Source organism: Hippocampus guttulatus, chromosome 1, assembly GCF_054856545.1.
Source record: "Hippocampus guttulatus isolate MCC_2025c chromosome 1, RoL_Hgut_1.0, whole genome shotgun sequence".
Classification (NCBI taxonomy): domain Eukaryota; kingdom Metazoa; phylum Chordata; class Actinopteri; order Syngnathiformes; family Syngnathidae; genus Hippocampus; species Hippocampus guttulatus.
In genome coordinates, this window is record NC_141261.1 from 7,591,497 (window position 1) to 7,611,712 (window position 20,216).

General features: G+C 42.3%; 1 protein-coding gene across 2 annotated transcripts in view; it reads left to right on the forward strand.

Moving 5' to 3' along the window:
* LOC147210234 (plexin-A1-like) overlaps positions 1 to 20,216 on the forward strand; it is a 198,101-nt gene that overhangs the window by 38,282 nt on the left and 139,603 nt on the right. For both annotated transcript variants that reach the window (XM_086107232.1, XM_086107240.1), the window contains exon 3: positions 15,864 to 16,046. In XM_086107232.1, coding sequence (XP_085963358.1) covers positions 15,864 to 16,046 — 183 coding nt within the window. The remainder of the gene's footprint in view (positions 1 to 15,863; positions 16,047 to 20,216) is intronic.

Genomic DNA, 20,216 nt, shown 5'->3' on the forward strand with positions numbered 1-20,216 from the left:
GGTATAGCTTTGCGTTATGATTGCTAGGCAGGAATCCTGGGAAAAAAACGCTTTGGAAAGTGAGTGAAAAAAAAATGGTGTGTTGAATTTACTTCATTTTATTTATTCAGTTGATGTCTAGTCGAAGAGCGGCACAGTGCCGACTGGTTAGCATGTCAGCCTCACAGTGCAGAGGTACCGGTTCGATTCCAGCTCCAGCCTTCCTGTGTGGAGTTTGCATGTTCCTGTGCGGGTTTTTTTCCGGGTACTCTGGTTTCTTCCCACCTACCAAAAAAATGCATATTTTGTTAATGGAAGACTCTCAATTGTCCCTCAGTGTGACTGTGCGTTAATATTCTACTGAATGTGTGCTCTGCGATTGGCCGGCAACCAGTTCAGGGTGTATCCCGCCTACTTCCCAAAGACAGCTGGAATAGGCTCCAGCATGACCCGCGTGGTGATAAGCTTTTTAGATAATGGATGGATGGATGTCGAGTCTACTTAAAAAAATATATACTGTATATATATATGGATCCAGATTATTTTTATTTTATAACATAACAATTATTTTATATTTTATTTTATTTAACAATTTATTTTATATTATAACAATTCAACAAAAACCTTTTCAGTGAATACAAAAGAACATTACTGAATGTTATCAGGGACTTTGCAATCCCTTTGTGGTGTTGTTGATGTGTCGGAAAAGTGGTCATGCTTTTGTGGAAAAAGAAATCACGGGGGTCATATTTTTATATTGTTAAACTGCAAGCTGCAGTGTATTTAAATCATATATCGGTGGCGTCAGGCGGAGTCCTCGTACCTCAAATCAATTTTTCAGGAGATCCCAAAAATGGCATAGCTGCTCAACCATTCACATTGCATCGTCAAAAGTGCCATTTTCAATTCTTTAGACTCTTCAGGAGTGACCTCGGGAGCCCCTTTCCAGCGTGTATTACAGGTCTCCCTGTTCCAACACACCTGATTCAAATGAGCAGGATCGGTATCACACCTGTCAGAGCTTGCTGATGAGCTGCTCATTTGACTCAGGTGTGTTGGAACAGGGAGACATGGAACACAGGCTGGATAGGAGCTCTTGAGGACCGGACTTGGGCACCCCTGCTTTAGCCTACCGGTAATCAATAATTTGTCACATTAGCACTCACACATGTGGACGGACCAACAGTATAGACTCCATTTAAGAAAAATACGAAATTTACCTAACTGTGAGACGCATGCAGCGCCAGCAATATGCACTGTCAAACAAGTTGTAATGTTTTTAATGGTATGTTACTCGTTTCTGTTGTTCAGTGCCTTCCTGCTTAAATTCAGAAGCAATATTTATTTGAAAGTGCTTATTTTACATGCTGATAAATCCCCCGCATTCCTGAAAATGTCACATTTGCTTATTTTGTTCAAAACATTCCCGCTGCTTTCTTTTAGATTTGAGTGCCACGGCTGACATCAGGCAATAAACACTCAACATCTCTGTCACAAGCCCATTGGTGACGTGCGAGCACCATGTGGCCTTGTAGTCTGAAGCCGACTTGTGTACTTGCAATTATGCAAATGAGCTTACAGTTACATGATTGTCCTTTATGGCCATCTGTCGTTTTGCCTGCAATCGATCAAGGTCGTGTCAGGCACGCTCGCTCCGGGACAAGGCTCTGATGAATTTATCATCTTAAAGGCATGTTCAATGTTTCTTGAAGAGAGCGTGAGCCTGGCAGCGCGTTGCCTCTGTCGTTGTGTCGGGTGGAAACTTTCAAGCGGGCCTGTTTCGAGAGACAAGGTCGTGCTCAGTCAGACAAAACTCCTCCCTCTTCTCAACCTGGCAGCCATCAAATGCAATCAAGATATGCTGTACTTGAAGTCATTTACTACAAAGTGTCTTTTATTAGTACCATTTATCAGTTGGCAAAAGTGGTGGTTCTACAAAGGCTTCCACTTCAGGTCCGAGATCGTTAGCGATGGGCAATATGTCCGCAGTTTCATATGGTATGCTGTCAATTAAATCACGTTACCTCAACTCAACTTTATCTCAACTGTACTTATAGAGCACTTGGAAACAACCACCGCTGTATACAAAGTGCTGTACAAAGAGCAAAAATAATTCATACAAATACAAACAATCAATTAATAACAAAGACAGTAGACGGCACAAAACAACAATGACATTGCTGATATATTAAATAAAAACAGTTGAACCATGTTTCCATGGAGTGACTCGACGACACGTCCAGATTGGTTGCCAAACGATTTACTTCGTCTTTTTCCACTCTTTATTGGAGCTGGCCATACAAATTGGGCATTTCGGTCTCATTAAAATACTCACGGCATGTCACGACTTATGGATCAAGGGTTTTAATCGAGTCTTAAAACCCGCTCCGTTCCTCTGTTCGGAAAGAGAGCGTGCCTTTGCAGAGGTGTATCAGAATAGCTATGTTTGGATTTTAGAATGTATAACAACTCTTGGTATTAGTTAATCCCAAGTATTTCTACTCAACTCTGTCAAGTGATACCTCGATAGTCGGCTAGTTTGTGCATTTACAGTATTGAGCCACTCAGCAAATCAAAACATGCACATAAGCCTGTGACACTCAGTCACATTCTCGACCAACAAACTCAGCTCTCCTCCGAATACGGAAATCTTCGAGCAACGAGAATGTCATACTTCCTTGATGGACAGATCTTGGAAATGAAATTTTCCCGCTCACTATCCAACTTTTTAAATCAAAACCAAGGCCAAATCCTTGACACAGTAGCTGTTGGCAGCATAGTCGGATGGACTTGAAGCACAGAGGCAAAGATGACAACATCATCAAAAAGCATGATCACAATTGCTCGGGAGAGAGCCTCTCTTTTTAGTGGTCTAAAAAATATTGGTAGAGCACCTACAACTTACTTTATCTTTCAGAGCACACAATTGATGAAACATGAGGTAAGTGATTGTGCGTTGGTCTTGAATGACAATTGTCTCTATCGCTTATTAAATGCAGGCTCAACGCTCTACAAATGTAAATGTCAAAAAGGGATTTACATATGGCAGCCCGCTGGTCCAGTGGTTAGCGCGTCAACCTCACAGTGCAGAGGTACTAGGTTCAATTCCAGCTCCGGCCTCCCTGTGTGGAGTTTGCATGTTCTCCCCGGGCCTGGGTGGGTTTTCTCCGGGTATTCTGATTTCCTCCCACATTCCAAAAACATGCATGGCAGGCTGATTGAAAACTCTAAATTGTGCCTAGGTGTGAGTGTGAGCGCGGATGGTTGTTCATCTTTGTGTGCCCTGCGATTGGCTGGCAACCGGTTCAGTGTGTCCCCCACCTACTGCCCAAAGACGGCTTGGATAGGCTCCAGCAACCCCCGCGACCCTTGTGAGGATAAGCGGATCGGAAAATGGATGGATGCATTTACATATCACAACTATAGGCTGCCAAGCTGCAAAAAGAACTCAGTGTTGTCGCCCTTAGCCTACAGCTCAGCAGGCATTTTTTTTTTTTAAACGCTACTTCAAAAAGCTCGAAGGCTGTGTCTTTCCATTTTCAAGGACAAATAAAGCCATCCGCATCACAAGGCCCGTGAGTAGTAATGATGCTTGTGATGCATTCCTATTACGCTTCTGAGATTGAAGAGTCTCAGTGTCTCCTTGTCTCCATTTTGAAGGGCGGCCTGCTCTTGGAACGCTTTGCTGATTGTTCACTGAACATATTTTTGAAAAGGCAGTCATTAAATAAAAAATTTAAAAAAAGCACCTTTCACTTTGATTTACCATGAGATGGCAATGATTATATCACCACATATGTCCTCTAGTGAGTTGTAACACTTTGATGACACACAGGGGATCTCCATTTAATTAATTGTGTCCATTCCATCTTTGTGACCTCTCTATTTAATTAATGTTACCGGTTGTGAATTATGTTCGTTTCTCTTAAAGTAGGGTGACTAGGACTTTTTTTTTTTTGCCTTTTTATATGATGTCACTTACTTTTCACAGAATTATGTTACTGAAAGATGAGGCACTTATACTTTATGAATTATTTGTTTCTTATGTTCTACACTAGCAACATATCTGTTACAATGCCTCTGCAAGCTCAGTAAATTAATTATAACAAACGTTGAACTGTGGATTGCCTGACATCGAGGGCATTTGACGACAGAGTTTCCGTGAAGTCCGTGCCCTTATCGATGTGGCACATATGGCAGGTCTGTCCCTTTTTTCCTCCTCGTGTTGCTTCGTTATGGCAAAGAGGCCAGTGTTGCCCTGCTGGGAGTTAAAGTGCCGGGTGACCTTCGCTGTGGGCTGCCATCCAGCTCTCCAGCTCTTTAAGCGGGCAGACGCGGCTGCAGCGTTACCCACTCAGACTGTCAAATGAGACTTATTCAGAAACGGCGACACTATCCTTCGTGTATATCCGTATTTGCTAAGGGCTCTCTTTATCTCTCCTTTGTGTGTCTTTAATAAAGGCCGCGTGGATGTCAGAGAGACTAGCAAGAAAGCTATTGTTTGTCACTTTCTTGTTTGCTCTGGTTTATTTTCTCTTCTTTTCTACTTGCTATTCATATTTATCACTGTTGATCACTGGTGGCCAGGATCACAGTCTATTTTCTTTTTGGTATTACCTAGCACCTGACAAGTGTTCATGTCGACCAGAGTGCACATCTGTGTTTGTTTCCATCTGTTGATTGCTTTGTTCTGTCCCAGTAGTTTTTATTTTTATCTTTAGTCTCATTAGACTTGTCTTGTGCGGCAAAGGAGGGCTCACCACCATTTCATCATGCTTTGGGCCTCCTGGGTGGGGAATATCATGTCTCCAAAGATTGCGTTTACATCATGCAAGCTCATTTAACATTTGATATTACCCGCAGCGAATTTGTATTTATGAGGGGATGCTGACATCCCAATGACAATCCAGCTCGTAAAAATGTAAATGGAACAGTTGAAGACGTTTGATTTTTAAACTATTTTTTTCCATGGGAAATAATGCTGCCATTGGCAAATCTTTAACTGTACAGATATTCTATTATTATTCACATTTAACATTTAAATTTTTTTCACTGGCAAAGTCACTGTCAATAGAACACACTGATGAATGAAAAGATTGTAATGCACACACGGGTCTTGTCATAGCATGCATGCTAGTTGGGAAACCTCATAATCAGGAAAATGTAATACATTTGGATAGGTGGCCATCAGTATTTTTGCTAACAGCCTTTGTTGGGTAAGAGATTATGACTGTGCATTGTTTAAATGAAATTTTCCTTTTTACGATACTAAAAAGAAGTGCCACTTCAAGCATTTGGATAAAGATGCCAGACAAGAATTCCAATGAATTTACATTGGTCTGATATACCGTATTTTCTGTACTATAAGGCACACCTAAAAGCATTCAATTCTCCCAACTGCAGCCACCATTGTAGTTTCTATTCTATGCGCCTAATAATGCAGTGCGCCAGATATATGAAAACAGTTGTAAAATAGACCATTCATTGAAGGTGTGCCTTTAAATCCGAAGTGCCTTATAGTGCAGAAAATACGGTAATCCTGTTACAGCTCTTTGTTTTGTCTTGGTCAGAGCAGGGTTAAATTGATTCTGTTGTCAAAACATTTCTTTGGCGAAATACTTTTTAATGAGGTGTTGTTTTCTCGTCATTGTCCTAAGGGATTTCATGACACAGCAACATGCTACCACATCTTTAGACATTCTAATGATTTCCATTAAGACATCCACGTGTTTGTTTTTTGATATATCTGGCCCGAAACTTGACGTGTGCGTTTCTTGTGAAATATTCCCAATTTGTAGTTAATTCTCAGGATTCATGAAAAGTGCCTGCTAAGCAATTTTGTTGCATTGCGCTGTTCATTGTTAAATTGAGCACATGACAGGATGGACAAATAGCCATTATTGGTTTACAAAAACATCATCTTATTTGTGGATTTTGAGTCATTTGAAGTTTACAGCCACATATACTTTTTTCCCCCTTTGGATACTTACCACCAATTCAAAATGTCTCTCTCGATAGTTAACTTGTTAAACAAGAAGATTACCTTTTCTTCACATCTTAACTGTGTTATTTGGTAATGTGAGGTGACTAATAAAATATGTAAGCATTTATTGAAGGCAAGGCTTCTTTATTTACACAGCGCAAAGTTGAATGAAACACAAAAAAGAAAGGACTTTTCATTTATCATTTAGAAACGGAATAATATGTTTCAGGCTCAGTAAAGTATGTTCCAAACATGGGAATAAACTTGTGTATTGGCGCAAATGTCCAAAGCGGCAATGCTGCACCTGTGGCTAAAAATCTGCTGCGGGAACTCCTCCGTGATGGCGCATCTGAGGCTCACACTTTTGGGTGAGCTCCCATAGTGGTCCGTTGTAATTGGATTACGGTTGTCAGGAATGGCTTTAGTTGCGATGACACAGATTACGCCTTGCTGTGGTCGGCCGGGCAGCGCAATTTGAAGCGCATCATCTGCTTTGTGTTACATTGCGTGGAGGGCGCAATTTGGCTTAAGTGCAGCTGTAATGCAAGATGCTATGAACTGTCATTTCTGTTTCTACTCTTTGCACCAGAAAGGGTCTGGCTCCATTTTTGTTGTTGTTGTAGTTTAACCCAAAGGTGTTTGATGTGCTGGGGGGAAAGTTCCTTCACACCAAACTCATTCAAGCATGTCTTTAAGGACCTTCATTTGTGAGCGGGGGCCAGAGTCATGCTGGAACAGGAAAATACCTTCCATACGGTCATTTTTCAAGTTGGAAGGTTATAATTGTACAATATCTTGGTTAAATCATATTTTTGATAGAATAAGTATTGAGAATGATATACTGTTGGGTTTCCCATGACTTTTGTTTATTTGATTCATTTTAAATGGTCACAACTCCACTGATGATGGCCGTGCATGTTTCCACTGACGAGGATGGGAGAATTCAAACAAACGCAAGGGACTGAAAAGAATAAAATGGTGTGAAACAACCCAACAAGTTGAATATGTAAACACTTACGGCATAATAGCAAGAAAACCGTGGAATACATCAAGCCGCAAAGTAAATGCTGAAATGGTTTCTCACACTTTTGCCTGTGGCTTTTTTTATTTTCCATTTCCAAATCTCTTTGGGGCGAGGCTCCCCCTCCTTTTCCATCTAAATTTGCCCGATTTCATTCACAGCAAACAAACCAAAACAACGTGCTGAAATGTCACATGCCTTTGTCAACACACCCTGAACTGGTTACCAGCCAATCGCAGGGTGCACATTCACACCCAGGGACAATTTAGAGTGTTCAATTAACTTACGGTGCATGTTTTCGGAATGTGGGGGGAAACCGGAGTACCCGGAGAAAACCCACGCAGGCATGAGGAAGGTGTCACCCATTCTTTTGGGTTTACGTGAGGGAAATGTAACATTTTAGATGGACATTGAAGAGAGCCAAAACAAAACGGGCCATTAAAATCATCAAGAATATGATGGTTTTATATTGCAAATAGACCCCTCTTTTTGTTATTGTTCATGTGTACAGTTTGGAGTACCAGTATGCTTCTCGTGTGTTCAGTTTGCAGATCATGTATTGCCGATGTTTTTTTTACTCACATTGGATGGCGCCACTGAAGAACCTACTGTACATTTTACATTTTGATGAAGATCTCGAAAAAGGGGGAAAATACGGGAATTTATAATTACTTTGTGAGGCAGTATGAAATTAATGGACATGTTCATCCCCCGCATCGTAATTTGCTCAGCCCATCTGTTCGTCATCCGCCATGAACCAGGAAGTAGCCTCCAATTGACAAAACTGGTAGACCAAAGAACTCAAATGTGCCAATTGTTTTCCCACCTTTGTTAATTGTTTGACCTGCACTCTACTGGGTGACATTCAGAATATTACGTTGTTGTTGTTTTTTTAATACAGTAAATCAAGTGGTGGCCTAAGGCTTTTGTACAGTACTGTATATTGCTAACTTAGCAAATTTATTGCTGATAACAGTGTGCCTGGCATGCCCTGGTCACATTAAAAAGTCAAGCAATTCACATAATTTACACAGAACAAGGTTATGTTCATATAAGCTCTTCAGAAAGTCACTGTGTATGGATGTATATCAATTTTATGCTTTCATTTCGACCATACAGTACCTCTGGTATTCTATATGGACACATACCTTAAGTGTACAGGGACTTTCCAAATTTGATTTGCCCTCTACACGGTATTTCTGCAAACTAATAATTGGCTTCAGTGTGGTTTGATCTCATATTTATGATCCCGTTTGTTTGTTTTAGAATGGTCAAGTTTATAAAATCAACCACTGTACAGAATCTCACCCCTTCTAATGGGAGATTGTCTGCTGCTTGCCAGCATGTGCGTCATGTGCAATTTTGTGTAACGCGGTGCAATTGGTGCAGGCAACTTCTAGGAAGGCAGACGAGGCTGCCAGATGCACATCCATTTTGGCGCTATGTGGACGTGGATGTCTAGTTGAAAATATACACATTTGTCTATTTGACTTGACACACTTCTCTTGGACACACATGATGTTTGAAAAAAAAAGTGTGTGTGTGTGTGTGTGCGTGTGTGCGTGTTTAAGCAGTTCAAAGCCTCAAGTGCCCCCCATCTGTTAGACAGATGTTTAACATCCGTGCTGCACCCCCTGCCCTGTCACACATGTGCAAACATAGACTGCCTTTACACACACACACACACAAGCTGCCCTCATTAGCAACCAATTAAAGAGCAGATATTGGCTCATCTGGGAGAACCAAATATCAACCAGTTCTGTTCTCCGCCTGCAGTGCCAGGTCACAGCAAATAGCTGGACAGGAGCCAGAGTATTGTGTGCGTGTGTGTTTTGTGTGCATGTGTGTCTGTTGTTGACTTATCTCTCCCAAGTTTGGCACTCCGCTCTCTTTTCCAGTCTATATTAGAAAGGACATACAAACACATAATTAAATGCGTGATCCGCCGGACAAGAGATCGGTGGGCCTCAGTGCTGTTCTCTGATGAAAGTCAATTCACGTTGAGCAGAAATGATGGGCGCCAAAAGATGTCGGAGATGTCAAGGAGAGTGCTATGCATGAGCCACTGTTGTCACCAGATGAGCATTTGATGGTGGCGGTGATGAGATCTTGCCAAACAGTTGGTTTGGACGGAGAGGTGTTGTTGAATAACCTTCACGTTCACCAGAACTCACACCACCGGACTTCTTTTTACAGGGTTACCTAAACGGCAAAGTCCACGCCGTCATGCTTGTCAATTCGTGAGTCACAACTTAGTTCAGCTATAGCGTCTCCTTCCAGAAGAAAAGCATGTTGTGTGGTGCCCGTTGGCGAAACTTAAGCGTAAAATTTTGCATTGTTTCTATATTAATTAGTTGAGAAAAGATTAATCACTTTACGGAGTCGCAAACTTTTCCTTTGGAAATATTTGTCAAATCCTGAATTGTATGAACTCAGGTGCATTTGACTTTTTAGGGTCTTCTTTACTTAACACTGTGCACTTCCCAGAATAATATTTAATTGTTTATTGACACCTTGCTTTACAAAGTGCACCAGTTCCAATTTTTTTTTGTGGTGGGTCGTGTAAATCTGATCAAGCACATTAATGGCCATCATATATTTGATGTGTTTTTACCCAGAAAACTACAGCAAGGTCAGTGCTGCAGGCAACTCTTGGGAGTAAATTGAAACTCTCTTTCTACATTGAATCTAATTAGCGACGACCAGCGCACTGTTGACCCTTCGTCTTAGTCCATGTTTCTCCTCCTTCTTTCCTATCCTCACCCACTCTGTCTATATCTCAACGCACCTTCATCATTCAAGACTTTGGCAAAGGGTTTCACTGTGTATGTGTGTATGTGTGTGTGTGAGACAGATGCCAGAGGCTACACTGTGACTATGTACAGCAAAGGTCTTGAGCAAGGACAACACAAGGGACTCTGTCCTTGGATCACCCCCCCGCCACCCCTGCAAAGATGTTTGTGGGTGTAATGATGCTGTGTATGGCTAGAGCTCGAAATAATAATCGCACTGTCAGCCCATGGGGACAAGTGACATAACAGTGAGGGATGCGACAGTTTTAATGGGAAATGTCCTTCCACTCTGGGCAAAGTTGGTGGTCAATTCAGTTGGCATATAATGTGAGTAAATATAAATGGAATTATTTTTGCAGATAAATATCACCTAAAATCTGTCAGTGTGTTCTGACAAGCCCGGACATTATGACTATTTGTACAATCGAATGAGATCCAATAACATTGTTTACCTGTTTTCATCCATCCATTTTCCGATCCGCTTATCCTCACAAGGGTCACCGGGGGTGCTGGAGCCTAACCCAGCCTTCTTCGGGCAGTAGGCGGGGGACACCCTGAACCGATTGCCAGCCAATCGCAGGGCACACAGAGACGAACAACCATCCGCGCTCACACTCACACCGAGAGACAATTTAGAGTGTTTGATCATCCTGCCATGCATGTTTTTGGAAGTTGGGAGGAAACTGGAGTACCCGGAGAAAAGCCACACAGGAGAACATGTAAATTCTACACAGGGAGGCCGGAGCTGGAATTGAACCCAGTACCTCTGCACTGTGAGGTTGATGTGCAAACCACTGGACTCCCGGGCTGCCAGTTTACCTGTTTTAAACAGGTAAAATGATTGTCTTTTCATTGAAATCAGTGCATATATGCTATAGAGGTATGTCAGTTCTACTACTGTATATCTGACATCACCTGCTGACAAATTCCGAACACAGACCAGGTGGATAGTGGATCCCCAAAAATGCAGACTCAGATAAATGGCGATACAAACATTTTTATTTAAAAAAAAAAAAAAAAAAAAGCCGAAGACAGTCAAAGTATAAACAGAAATCACTGGCAACAAAAAAGCCAGGAAAACTAATTGAGAACAAAAAGTGTTTGCAAACGCCAAGGTAAAGTTCATAGCCGAAACTCCACAAAACAAAATGACAATAGTTCAAAGACACAAAAGTAAAACTAGTCAAAAGCAACTTAATAAACAAAGATAGTGACAAAATCTATCGAGACAAAGGCGACTATGAGCGAGAACATGAGGCCTAGAAAATGGCACTGGGGCGTGAACAGCGAACAAGGTCAATAATCCAACGAGGCTCAGCAGAAGTTATGGTCCTTAAATACACAGGATCTTGATTGTGAGACGAAACACAGGTGCACCGCTGAAGGGTCACGCCCAACACTCCAGCTGGGGCTGAAAATAAAACAAAAACAAAGCAGAGCAGAACATGACACCCGCACGTGCAAAACTTTTGTAATGATGAATAAATATTTCATACCACTCAAATGAAAGTGGAACTGTTAAACTGGTCATAAATATTTAGGTTGAAAGGTATAATTACATGAATAATTCCAATTCATTTCATTCTTCAGTTGGAAGTGCAAATCTCGACCACCGCAAATCACACCTGGATGCAAAACTCGGTTGTAGAATGTACGTAGCCTTTTCCACACGTGGATAGATTGGCAACCTATTCCCATGAGAAATATTCCGTTTGGTTTGGATTCATTGGTTACCATCTATTTAATCTCCCTTGTCGTCTCCGGATGTTTTTGTTTTTCTGGTTCCACTCCAGTCTCTTGACCGAGCCCGCTTGATTGCCATGAAATTCGAACAATGGCCTGCTGTATTCACACGTGGGCTCAGTAGGGCATTACATCGATGTTGAACTATGAAGCTGGCAGGGTGAAGTCTGTTTTATGCCTGGTCCTCACGGTCCCCTTCACTGCTTCCAAGTACAGGCTGATTCTTATCTGTCATCTCATCTCAGCACGTCAGGGAGGCATTTCACCGTGCCAAATTCATTCTGAAGCATGACAATCACCCCAACAAAGCTGCCAGAGTCCTACAGTACGTTAATCGGCGCGAAAAAGGACAAGGGGTCCTGCGGCAGATGGTACGAAACCCCCTCCCACCCCCGAGCCTTGATCTCAACATTGTCCAGCCCGCCGGATTACAGGACTTTTGGCAAATGGATGTTTTTGTGTGTTTTTGCACCCTGTAGGGGAGGGGAGGGGGGGGGGTGATAAACTAGTTGAAGGATTCTCACACTGCACCCCATACTTGATTCTACTGAGTCAAAAGGTTTATGCAGATGTCGTCATAATCTTTTGGTCAAGTGGTTTCCTGCTATAAGACGTTCAAGCAATCTTTCCTTTTTTTTCTTTAAATTGTTATTCGTATTCTGAAAGTGTGCTCCAGGAGAAACCGTCAGCAACGGTGGCTCACAGGATGCTCAAATCTATAGATAGCTTCCAACTGTTTCTTTGCTGGCACCGATATATCTTATGACATGAAACATTAAAAAAAAAAAAAAGGATCAACTATTTTATGCTGCTTTTTGCAACATGCTGGAACAAGCACTTTGGCGTTCAAGGTTTATCTTTATTCGTCTCCCACAGCTGCACATGAATACCAAAACAAAATAAATAAAATACACACAACATTACAGATAGGCAGCCCACCTCCTCGTGACATCTCACTTCACCTCTCACCCTATTGATTGTTTGTGGGAATTTAATAATTGACTGAAGAGTGGTTTTTTGGGGGGGTCAGAAAACAACAGCTAAACAAAACACTGGTAATCTTATATATATATATTAATCATTTCATTTCAGGGACAGCACGGTGGAAAACTGGTTAGCACGGCCGCCTCTCAGTGCAGAGGCGCAGGGTTTGATCCCGGTTCTATCTTTCAATTTGAATATCCTCACCGTGTGGGCGCTCTGGTTTCCTCCCACATTCCCAAAACATGCATGACAGCTAACAAAAACTGTAAAAGAGATGCAGGGGAGAAAATGGACAGATGTTTTTTTTTTTAAGGTTTGCCTGAAAACTCACGACCATTTTCACGCGATCCTTCAAATCTGGCTTTTTTTTTCACAGCTTCTTTCTTGTTCATTGGCCTGTGTGTAAGACATTGCTTCGGGTCGGGAGGCTTAAATTCGATCCACAAATTTTTCCAATCGTGGCGTAGTATCTTAGGAGTAACAGGTGCAGACAGCGGGAAACCTGCGAAGTTTCACACCTGAGACTCACTGGCCATATCCATTTGTGATGAAAACGATTGTTACCTTCACACAGGCTGACGTCAACACATCTGATTATTCGCATCCATGAAGCGAAACAGCTGTTCAAATGTCCACTATGGACTCGGCACCGGCCCGCTTTGGGGAGTTCAGTCTGAAAGTCAACAGGAGCATAAATGCTTTCTTGAAGCCGTTGCAATAAGGTTAGGAAGTACATTATGTGCAGTCCCGTGATACCGTGCAAAAAAAAAACGCCGTCAAGTGCCTGAGAGCAGTTTTGGGATGTCGCAGAGGCAGCGCTTTGAGATGAAGCCATGATGTCACAGCTGCATTGCTTTTCGGTACACGATCTCATCAGTCAGAATCAATCATTTATTCTTGAGGTCATTAAGTTAAAAGGCGCACATTTAGAACCTGAGTCCGAGTCTTGCTTGACGGTGCTTCTTTTAAGATTGCTAAACAAGTAGAATGATAACAAAAATAACATATCATAATAACCCGCAATTACGAACGGCAAAGTGACAATGGTCGAATGGAATTTTTGTGACACATGACATGCTTCACATGTAGAATCAGTTTTAAAATAATGAAATTGCCCCCGGTGGCTCGAAGTGATGCAGCACGTCCTCTGCAGAGTTACTGAAGGGCTAATGATGGAGCGGGCTGGCTGCAGGAATTCCATGTCTACACGGCCCACAACTGTGAGCAGATGTCAGGTCCGTGTGAGGCCACATTTGTCTGCAGACACGATGCCTGAATGCTCCGCCGTGCCTCAGTCTGAGCTGTTGACTCTATGGTAATGATGCAAGTCAGTCTAAACATAACAAACCATTAGCATCCTCAGCATGCCGGCCAAAGTGCTGGGATGATGGCGATCACACTCGTGTGTGTGTGTGTGTGTGTGTGTGTGTGTTTGTGTGTGTGTGTGTGTGAGCGAGCACCACAGACAACGGGAATGCAGATTAGTTTACGTGTCTGGCTCCCTGCATAAGTAAACGCTGGGTAAAGTGATTTTATATACTGTACGTCCATGCTGAATAGTTTATCTTCTTCAGTTGTGAGGTTGGCAAAAGAAGGCCTGTGTTTTGAGTTGCAGACTCTTTACTTCAACACATATTTATGTGAACGTAGAAACACGTTCACAAACATTCAGCGATACATCAAACAATGTTTATGATTCTCGCTGGCAGATTTTAACATATGTCAATGATGCTAAGGAGGCTACTGCCCTGCAAGTTACGGTGGCGGGCCATTCGGCATGCACCAGGTTTCTTGAGTCCCGTCACTGGTTTCTCTCCACACTGCTCGGCTCCATCTGAGCCAAACGCACTAGCGGCGCATTGAACAAAGAGAATTAACTCATTCAGTACCAGCCAATTCTAGACCAAGTCTGAAAAGACGTTTAAAAACGTCTTTGGGATTGAATGAGTTGATCAATCGTGTTCAGTTGTCCTGCCAGTTTTATTTTATAAGGTATGATTTCTCAAAAAGCACTCTATTCTAATTTTTTACTCGCTTTATTTTGTAGTTTATACATAAATGGAATTGGGGGCGGGGTGGAGGCAGTAGCTTTTGCACGCTAGCATTAATATGAACGTACTCGATACCTGTCAAGTCAATTCAAATGCAAGATTATAGGACTTTCTAAAACACAGAAAAGTCTCAAAGGGCTTCACATGCCCATAGATGATTAACATTAACGACATTCCCTCATCTTAAACCCACAGGAGGACAAGGTAAAACTAAAAATCAACACTCAAATTCACACGGATAGGCAATTTGGACTCGTATATAAACCTAACGTGCATGTTTTTGGAATATGGGAAGAAGCCTCAGTATTCAGACAAAATCAACACAACCACGGGGGTGGACATTCAAATGCCACACAAGAAGGCCGGAAGTGAGATTCATACCTTACTCCTTTCAGCTGTGAGACAGCTGTTCGAACCATCACGTCAATCTACTGCCCACTCCAAATAGCAGCATCATATATATTTTTGTTAATTATTCACGTCTTTCGACTTTGACTATTGCAGTGATTTATGTTTGTGCGCGTGCACGTGTGTGTGTGTGTATATCCACTATAAGCACCAGAGTAAATCTAATTTCCATTGTAACTCTGTTACGTTTGCGTCTTCGTGAAAACACCGAGGTGATTGTCAGTTATTCATGTCGAAGTCAAGCGAACAACACACGCACTCAAACACACACACACAGACACACACACACACACACACACACACACACGCAATCAAGTAAATCAACTGTGACATACTATCACACCTCCCCGTCAATGCACATATACTTGTCACACTGTGATTATAATATGCTAATTTGACCTACAATTTACTTCCTTTCACTTGCTCATGTCTTGATTGTGTGTTCACAGTTGCCCTTTTGTTCCTCGCGCCGCCGGATTGGCTTGTTTCCTATTCGAAACTGCATTGCCAAGCCATTATACAAAGAAATCAATACAACATAACATGGCAATTTCTTGCTAATGGGTCCCTTTGTTGTTTTGACATTTTTACATCACTGACCGCTAAAATACTCAAAAGAAAGCTGGCTATGCTTCCCACACTACAATACTCAAAAATATCATTTCCTCAACATCGCTGGCAAGACTTGAGAAAAGGTAATTTTACAGATGACGGCGATTAATTTCAGACCGCTCCTCACTCAATCTGCTGTGTGTTGCTCCAGTTCCATAAAATGCCAACTAAGTGCCGACGAGACTGAGAGGCTCCTGCATCTTTAACAATTACTGTCATTTTAACGAGACAGGGGAGTTAAAAGCGTTAATGGAGTCGTTCATGGTTCTCTATCTTTTTGTCCCACCTAGCCATTGCAGATTGACGATAATTTCTGCGGCCATGATTTCAACCAGCCCCTAGGGGGCACCACCACCATCGAGGGCATCCCGCTCTACGTGGATAAGGACGATGGCATGACCTCAGTGGCGGCCTACGACTATCGTGGAAACACCGTGGCATTCATGGGCACTCGTGGCGGCCGTATGAAAAAGGTAAGTCCAGGATACATTCAATCATCGTTTCCAAAAAAAAAAAAAAAAAAAAAAACTTGGGTTCGATGCTGAAAATGTTTCTGAAGTGAGTTGTTATTGGATCCACCATTGGTGTATGCTAGAAGCTGTTTGAATTTTCCCCAAGCAAACGCACACATTTTATTGCATGTTTACTGCATTCAATCAGCATTGTTTTGTGTGCATGGCACTGGGATGGCAGTACAGTACAGTGCATATTTTAAGAATACGTTTTCATGCTGGAGATGCACCAAAATTGTGATTACCGTTTTGACATTGCTTTAAATGATGACAAGTTGCAGTGGGTGGAACAAGTGATAATAAGGTACTGTACATTTGCGTAAAGTTACGTTGGGAAATTGTGGCACTGGACGTGTGAGAGTGGAAGTTCTGTTTGGGAATGTCGCAAGGTTGTTATCATGAAGAGTTTTTTTTTACCGCAGGTAAGCAGACCTATTTAATGTATCTTTGCGTGTCTGTGATTTGTGCTGCTAAAGCTCTCTTCATCCCAGGCAAGCAACTACTTTCCATTATATTTGGCATGCACACAGCGAGGTTCCAAAAACATACATGGCAGGTTAATTGAACATCTCTAAATTGGGTTAACGGGAGTCTAAATTGTCCCTCGATGTGATTGTGAGTGCAAATGGTTGTTCGTCTCTGTGTACCCTGCGATTGGCTGGCAACCAGTTCAGGGCGTACGCCGCCTGCTGCCCGAAGACATCTGGGATAGGCACAAGCACGCACTGCGAAACTTGCGAAGACAAGCGGATTACAAAATGGATGGATGGATAGATGGACAAGGAGAATGTGAGAAGATTGGCAAAGATACGGTTCACAGTTTAAATGTTCTGTCATGCATGGTGATAGTAAAATGGAGAGGGTGTCATTGTATCGTCCGCCGTTGCGAGAACCCGATACCTTGAAATAACGCCATATCGGCTTGATACCGATACCTGGTATTGGTGCTTGGCCATATAACACACCCTCAATACACACACACACACACACACACCTAGCCTTAAAATTGGACTACTGAACAAAATGAGATGCAAAGAATCAAGCCTTATAGAAAAGTAGATCAAAACGTGCCAATTTACCACTTGTTACATCGTATTGTTTTTATTCATTCCGAGACGCATGGCAATTTGTGAACTACGGCCCATTGTAAACCACGGCTTAACACTTTACACAGGCTATTTATCAGCTTTGCACATCACACACTAACTGGCTCACCCACACCCTATCACAAACACGACTCCTTCCTTGCAGTGTTTCCTTTCTGTCTTGGTTTTGCTGAGTCAACTGAAACCTTGCCCATTAGTCCTTGTGCTTGACCCCCCTTGGTATGCGTCTATGTGTCTTTGTGTGTATATAGGTATATATATATATATATATATGTGTGTGTGTGTGTGTGTGTGCAGAAAGATGATTTGTGTGTCTATGAAGAGTGAGAAGGGCCAATAAATCTTGGATGATATCCCGTTCTTTGGAATCCGATTTCTTGTCATATGGTGCCTTTCTCTGCTTGGTGAGAGAGGGACGCATGATGTGGTTGCTGCCAATGTCTTCATGCACATCAATGCAGCTGGATGCACTGCCATACTGTCTGTCATCTATGAGAGCACAGAGTTGGCGAAACGGGACGACGATTACAATAATTCAAGTCATACAAGATCAGGAATCTTAACGATAAATCAAGAAAATAGCCCTTAGGCTGAAGAATCGGACAGCCTTGGTTTAAGTCTAAATAAATTGGAGTATCACCATCAGTAATTGAACTAGGAAATAAAAGTAAGAAGCAATATGTGGGAGACTCGATGGGATCACAAAGAAAGTGAGGTGGAGGCAGATGGAGAGTGCAATGGCTGGATAGCGCATGCTTTAATTGCCATTCATTGGGGGGTTAACCTGTGCTGCTTGGCTCATATAATGCAGAACTGCAGTGTATCGACGTCGGCGCATACGCTAGAATTCCTCCTGTGAATCACAGCGTGTTTGACTCCATTTATTGATCAATCTGTGAATATATAATCACCTGAGTTAATTTCAAACCAGGCAGTCCCTTGGAGGCAGTAATTGCGTGTTTCTGCGTGAGGGGGTTGGTGCGTGAGGAAAAAAAGTGGACTGATGCCATCGGAGAATCTTGCTAAATTACATCCGACAACTGGTCAAATCCCAATAACAAGAACGCACATCCTGTATGGATATTTATTATTTGTATAAGCAAACGGTTGTCTATGCTGTATTAGCCTTTTTGTTTCATGTGCTGTTTCACTTGATACATTTTCCCCTCTCAATTTCTAACAATTTTCCGACAACGCAGCGCGTCACTTAGCATGGAGACGAGATTTTGGGAGTGTTCCAAGAGTATAAAATTACATTACTTGTGGACTTCGGAGCTGTTTGCCAGAAACATCTTTGGAGGAAAAAAAAGCCCTTAGCTCTTCGTAAAACCCTGAAAATCCCATCATCCGCTTCATTTCATCTACTCTTTGGTCTACCTTGGAGAGGAGGACACTCCCGGCACATCAGTCAAGATGAAACGGAACACTCAACAACGTGAAGTATTTCACAGATTTGAGAGAAAAAAAAAAACACAAAAGAGGCAAGTAAGAAAGAGTCAAATAGATGAGCGAGCACCGTTAAGGTATGTAATGGGCGAGGTGTGAAGAGTTTCACCCCATTTCATCATTTGCCTGTGAGCAGGGACCGAAGTTAGGTGTTTTTCTTTCTCTCTTGGAAGATAGTCTGAATGACAGGACAGGTTGGATTACATTGATGGCTAGCTAACCATGGCAATCAGATGATTGACTCCATGCTGGCACTTCGCCACTCAGCGGCAGGGGCTCTATTTAGACATCGGGGGCATCAAAGGTGGGGCATGACCTTTATACCGTTGTTTGACTGAGTCTGGATCAGGATCAAACTGTATGAAAGCTGCTCTCTTCCTTTTATTCCTTCATCTTGTTCCTTTTTGAAAGTGCAATGCCTTAGTCGTGATGTCAACTCTGTTGCAATATACCTCTCAACCTCGCAAAGTGTCAGTTTCCCCATTTCAATTCTCTCTCTCGCTAATCTCTTCTGATACACTTTGAGCTAGTGGGCAATCGTAGCTATAAAACTGGCTGTCAGAATGATTAAACCTAATCAGGGAACACGGGATGGGAGGTAATTTAGCATGGGAATGCTAATTAGCACTAGCATTTAGACTGGCAGATGATGATTGAAGCAGTGTAACGGCAGCTCAGTCTGCTTAAATGGCAAAAACGCCAGCCGGGGCAAAGATGATTGATCATTCCGAGTTGAAAGTCTGCTGTTTTCAATGTTGGTGTCTGGAGTGGAAGCGACCCATGGTGTCTCTTTGCCAGTGCAAACTTGTAATGAGCAGATGCGCGCAACACCTGAGCACACTAATTCTGCCTTGATTCCAAGAACTGGTTAGTGGGATAATGTCCTATTACTTTCATGCTTTCAGTATCCTTGCCCCAGCCATTTGGATCAGTAAGTATTCTCCCAAGGAAGTCCCTAGTAAATGTTGTGTTCATCATGCTACTGTTTTCAAATACAACAGATAGGTCAAAGGAAAATAAAGTAATATTTTTCAGGCATCAATATTCTTTAGCCATGATACACTGATTCCAATTTCAAAAGCAGGAATCCTCCGCAACCTCGTGGACAAAGGCTAATTTGACGCAGCCACTGTGCCATTGCGGCTGTGGGTTGAACTCCCAAGTGGGCTATCACTTCTTATGTATTAGCCCCCGTGTCCTTGAACGAAGCATTATCTCAGATGTCCCAGTGGAAGAATATGGAGCAGTGTTAATGGGTGGGGGCTACTGATGTGCATGGAGAGCTGGATGGATGTGTTTGGGAACTAATGAATCTTTTATAAGTTGGAAGACGTCCTGGTGTTTTGGGAGACAGAGGGAGTCGTCGCAGTTTAACCTATCCACTGTGAGATGGTGGTAATTCACGCTACAAACATGACATTTTCCACAGCCTTCTTCTTCACCTTCACTATTCACTTACCATTTAATCAATGAGTTTCAAATTAACGCACCAAGCCTCGCTTTCTAATGTAAAAGGTAGTTGAGGGCTTGTAGCAAATATGTTACGTTCTGTTACTCTTGAGTGCTGCTATGTCCGAGT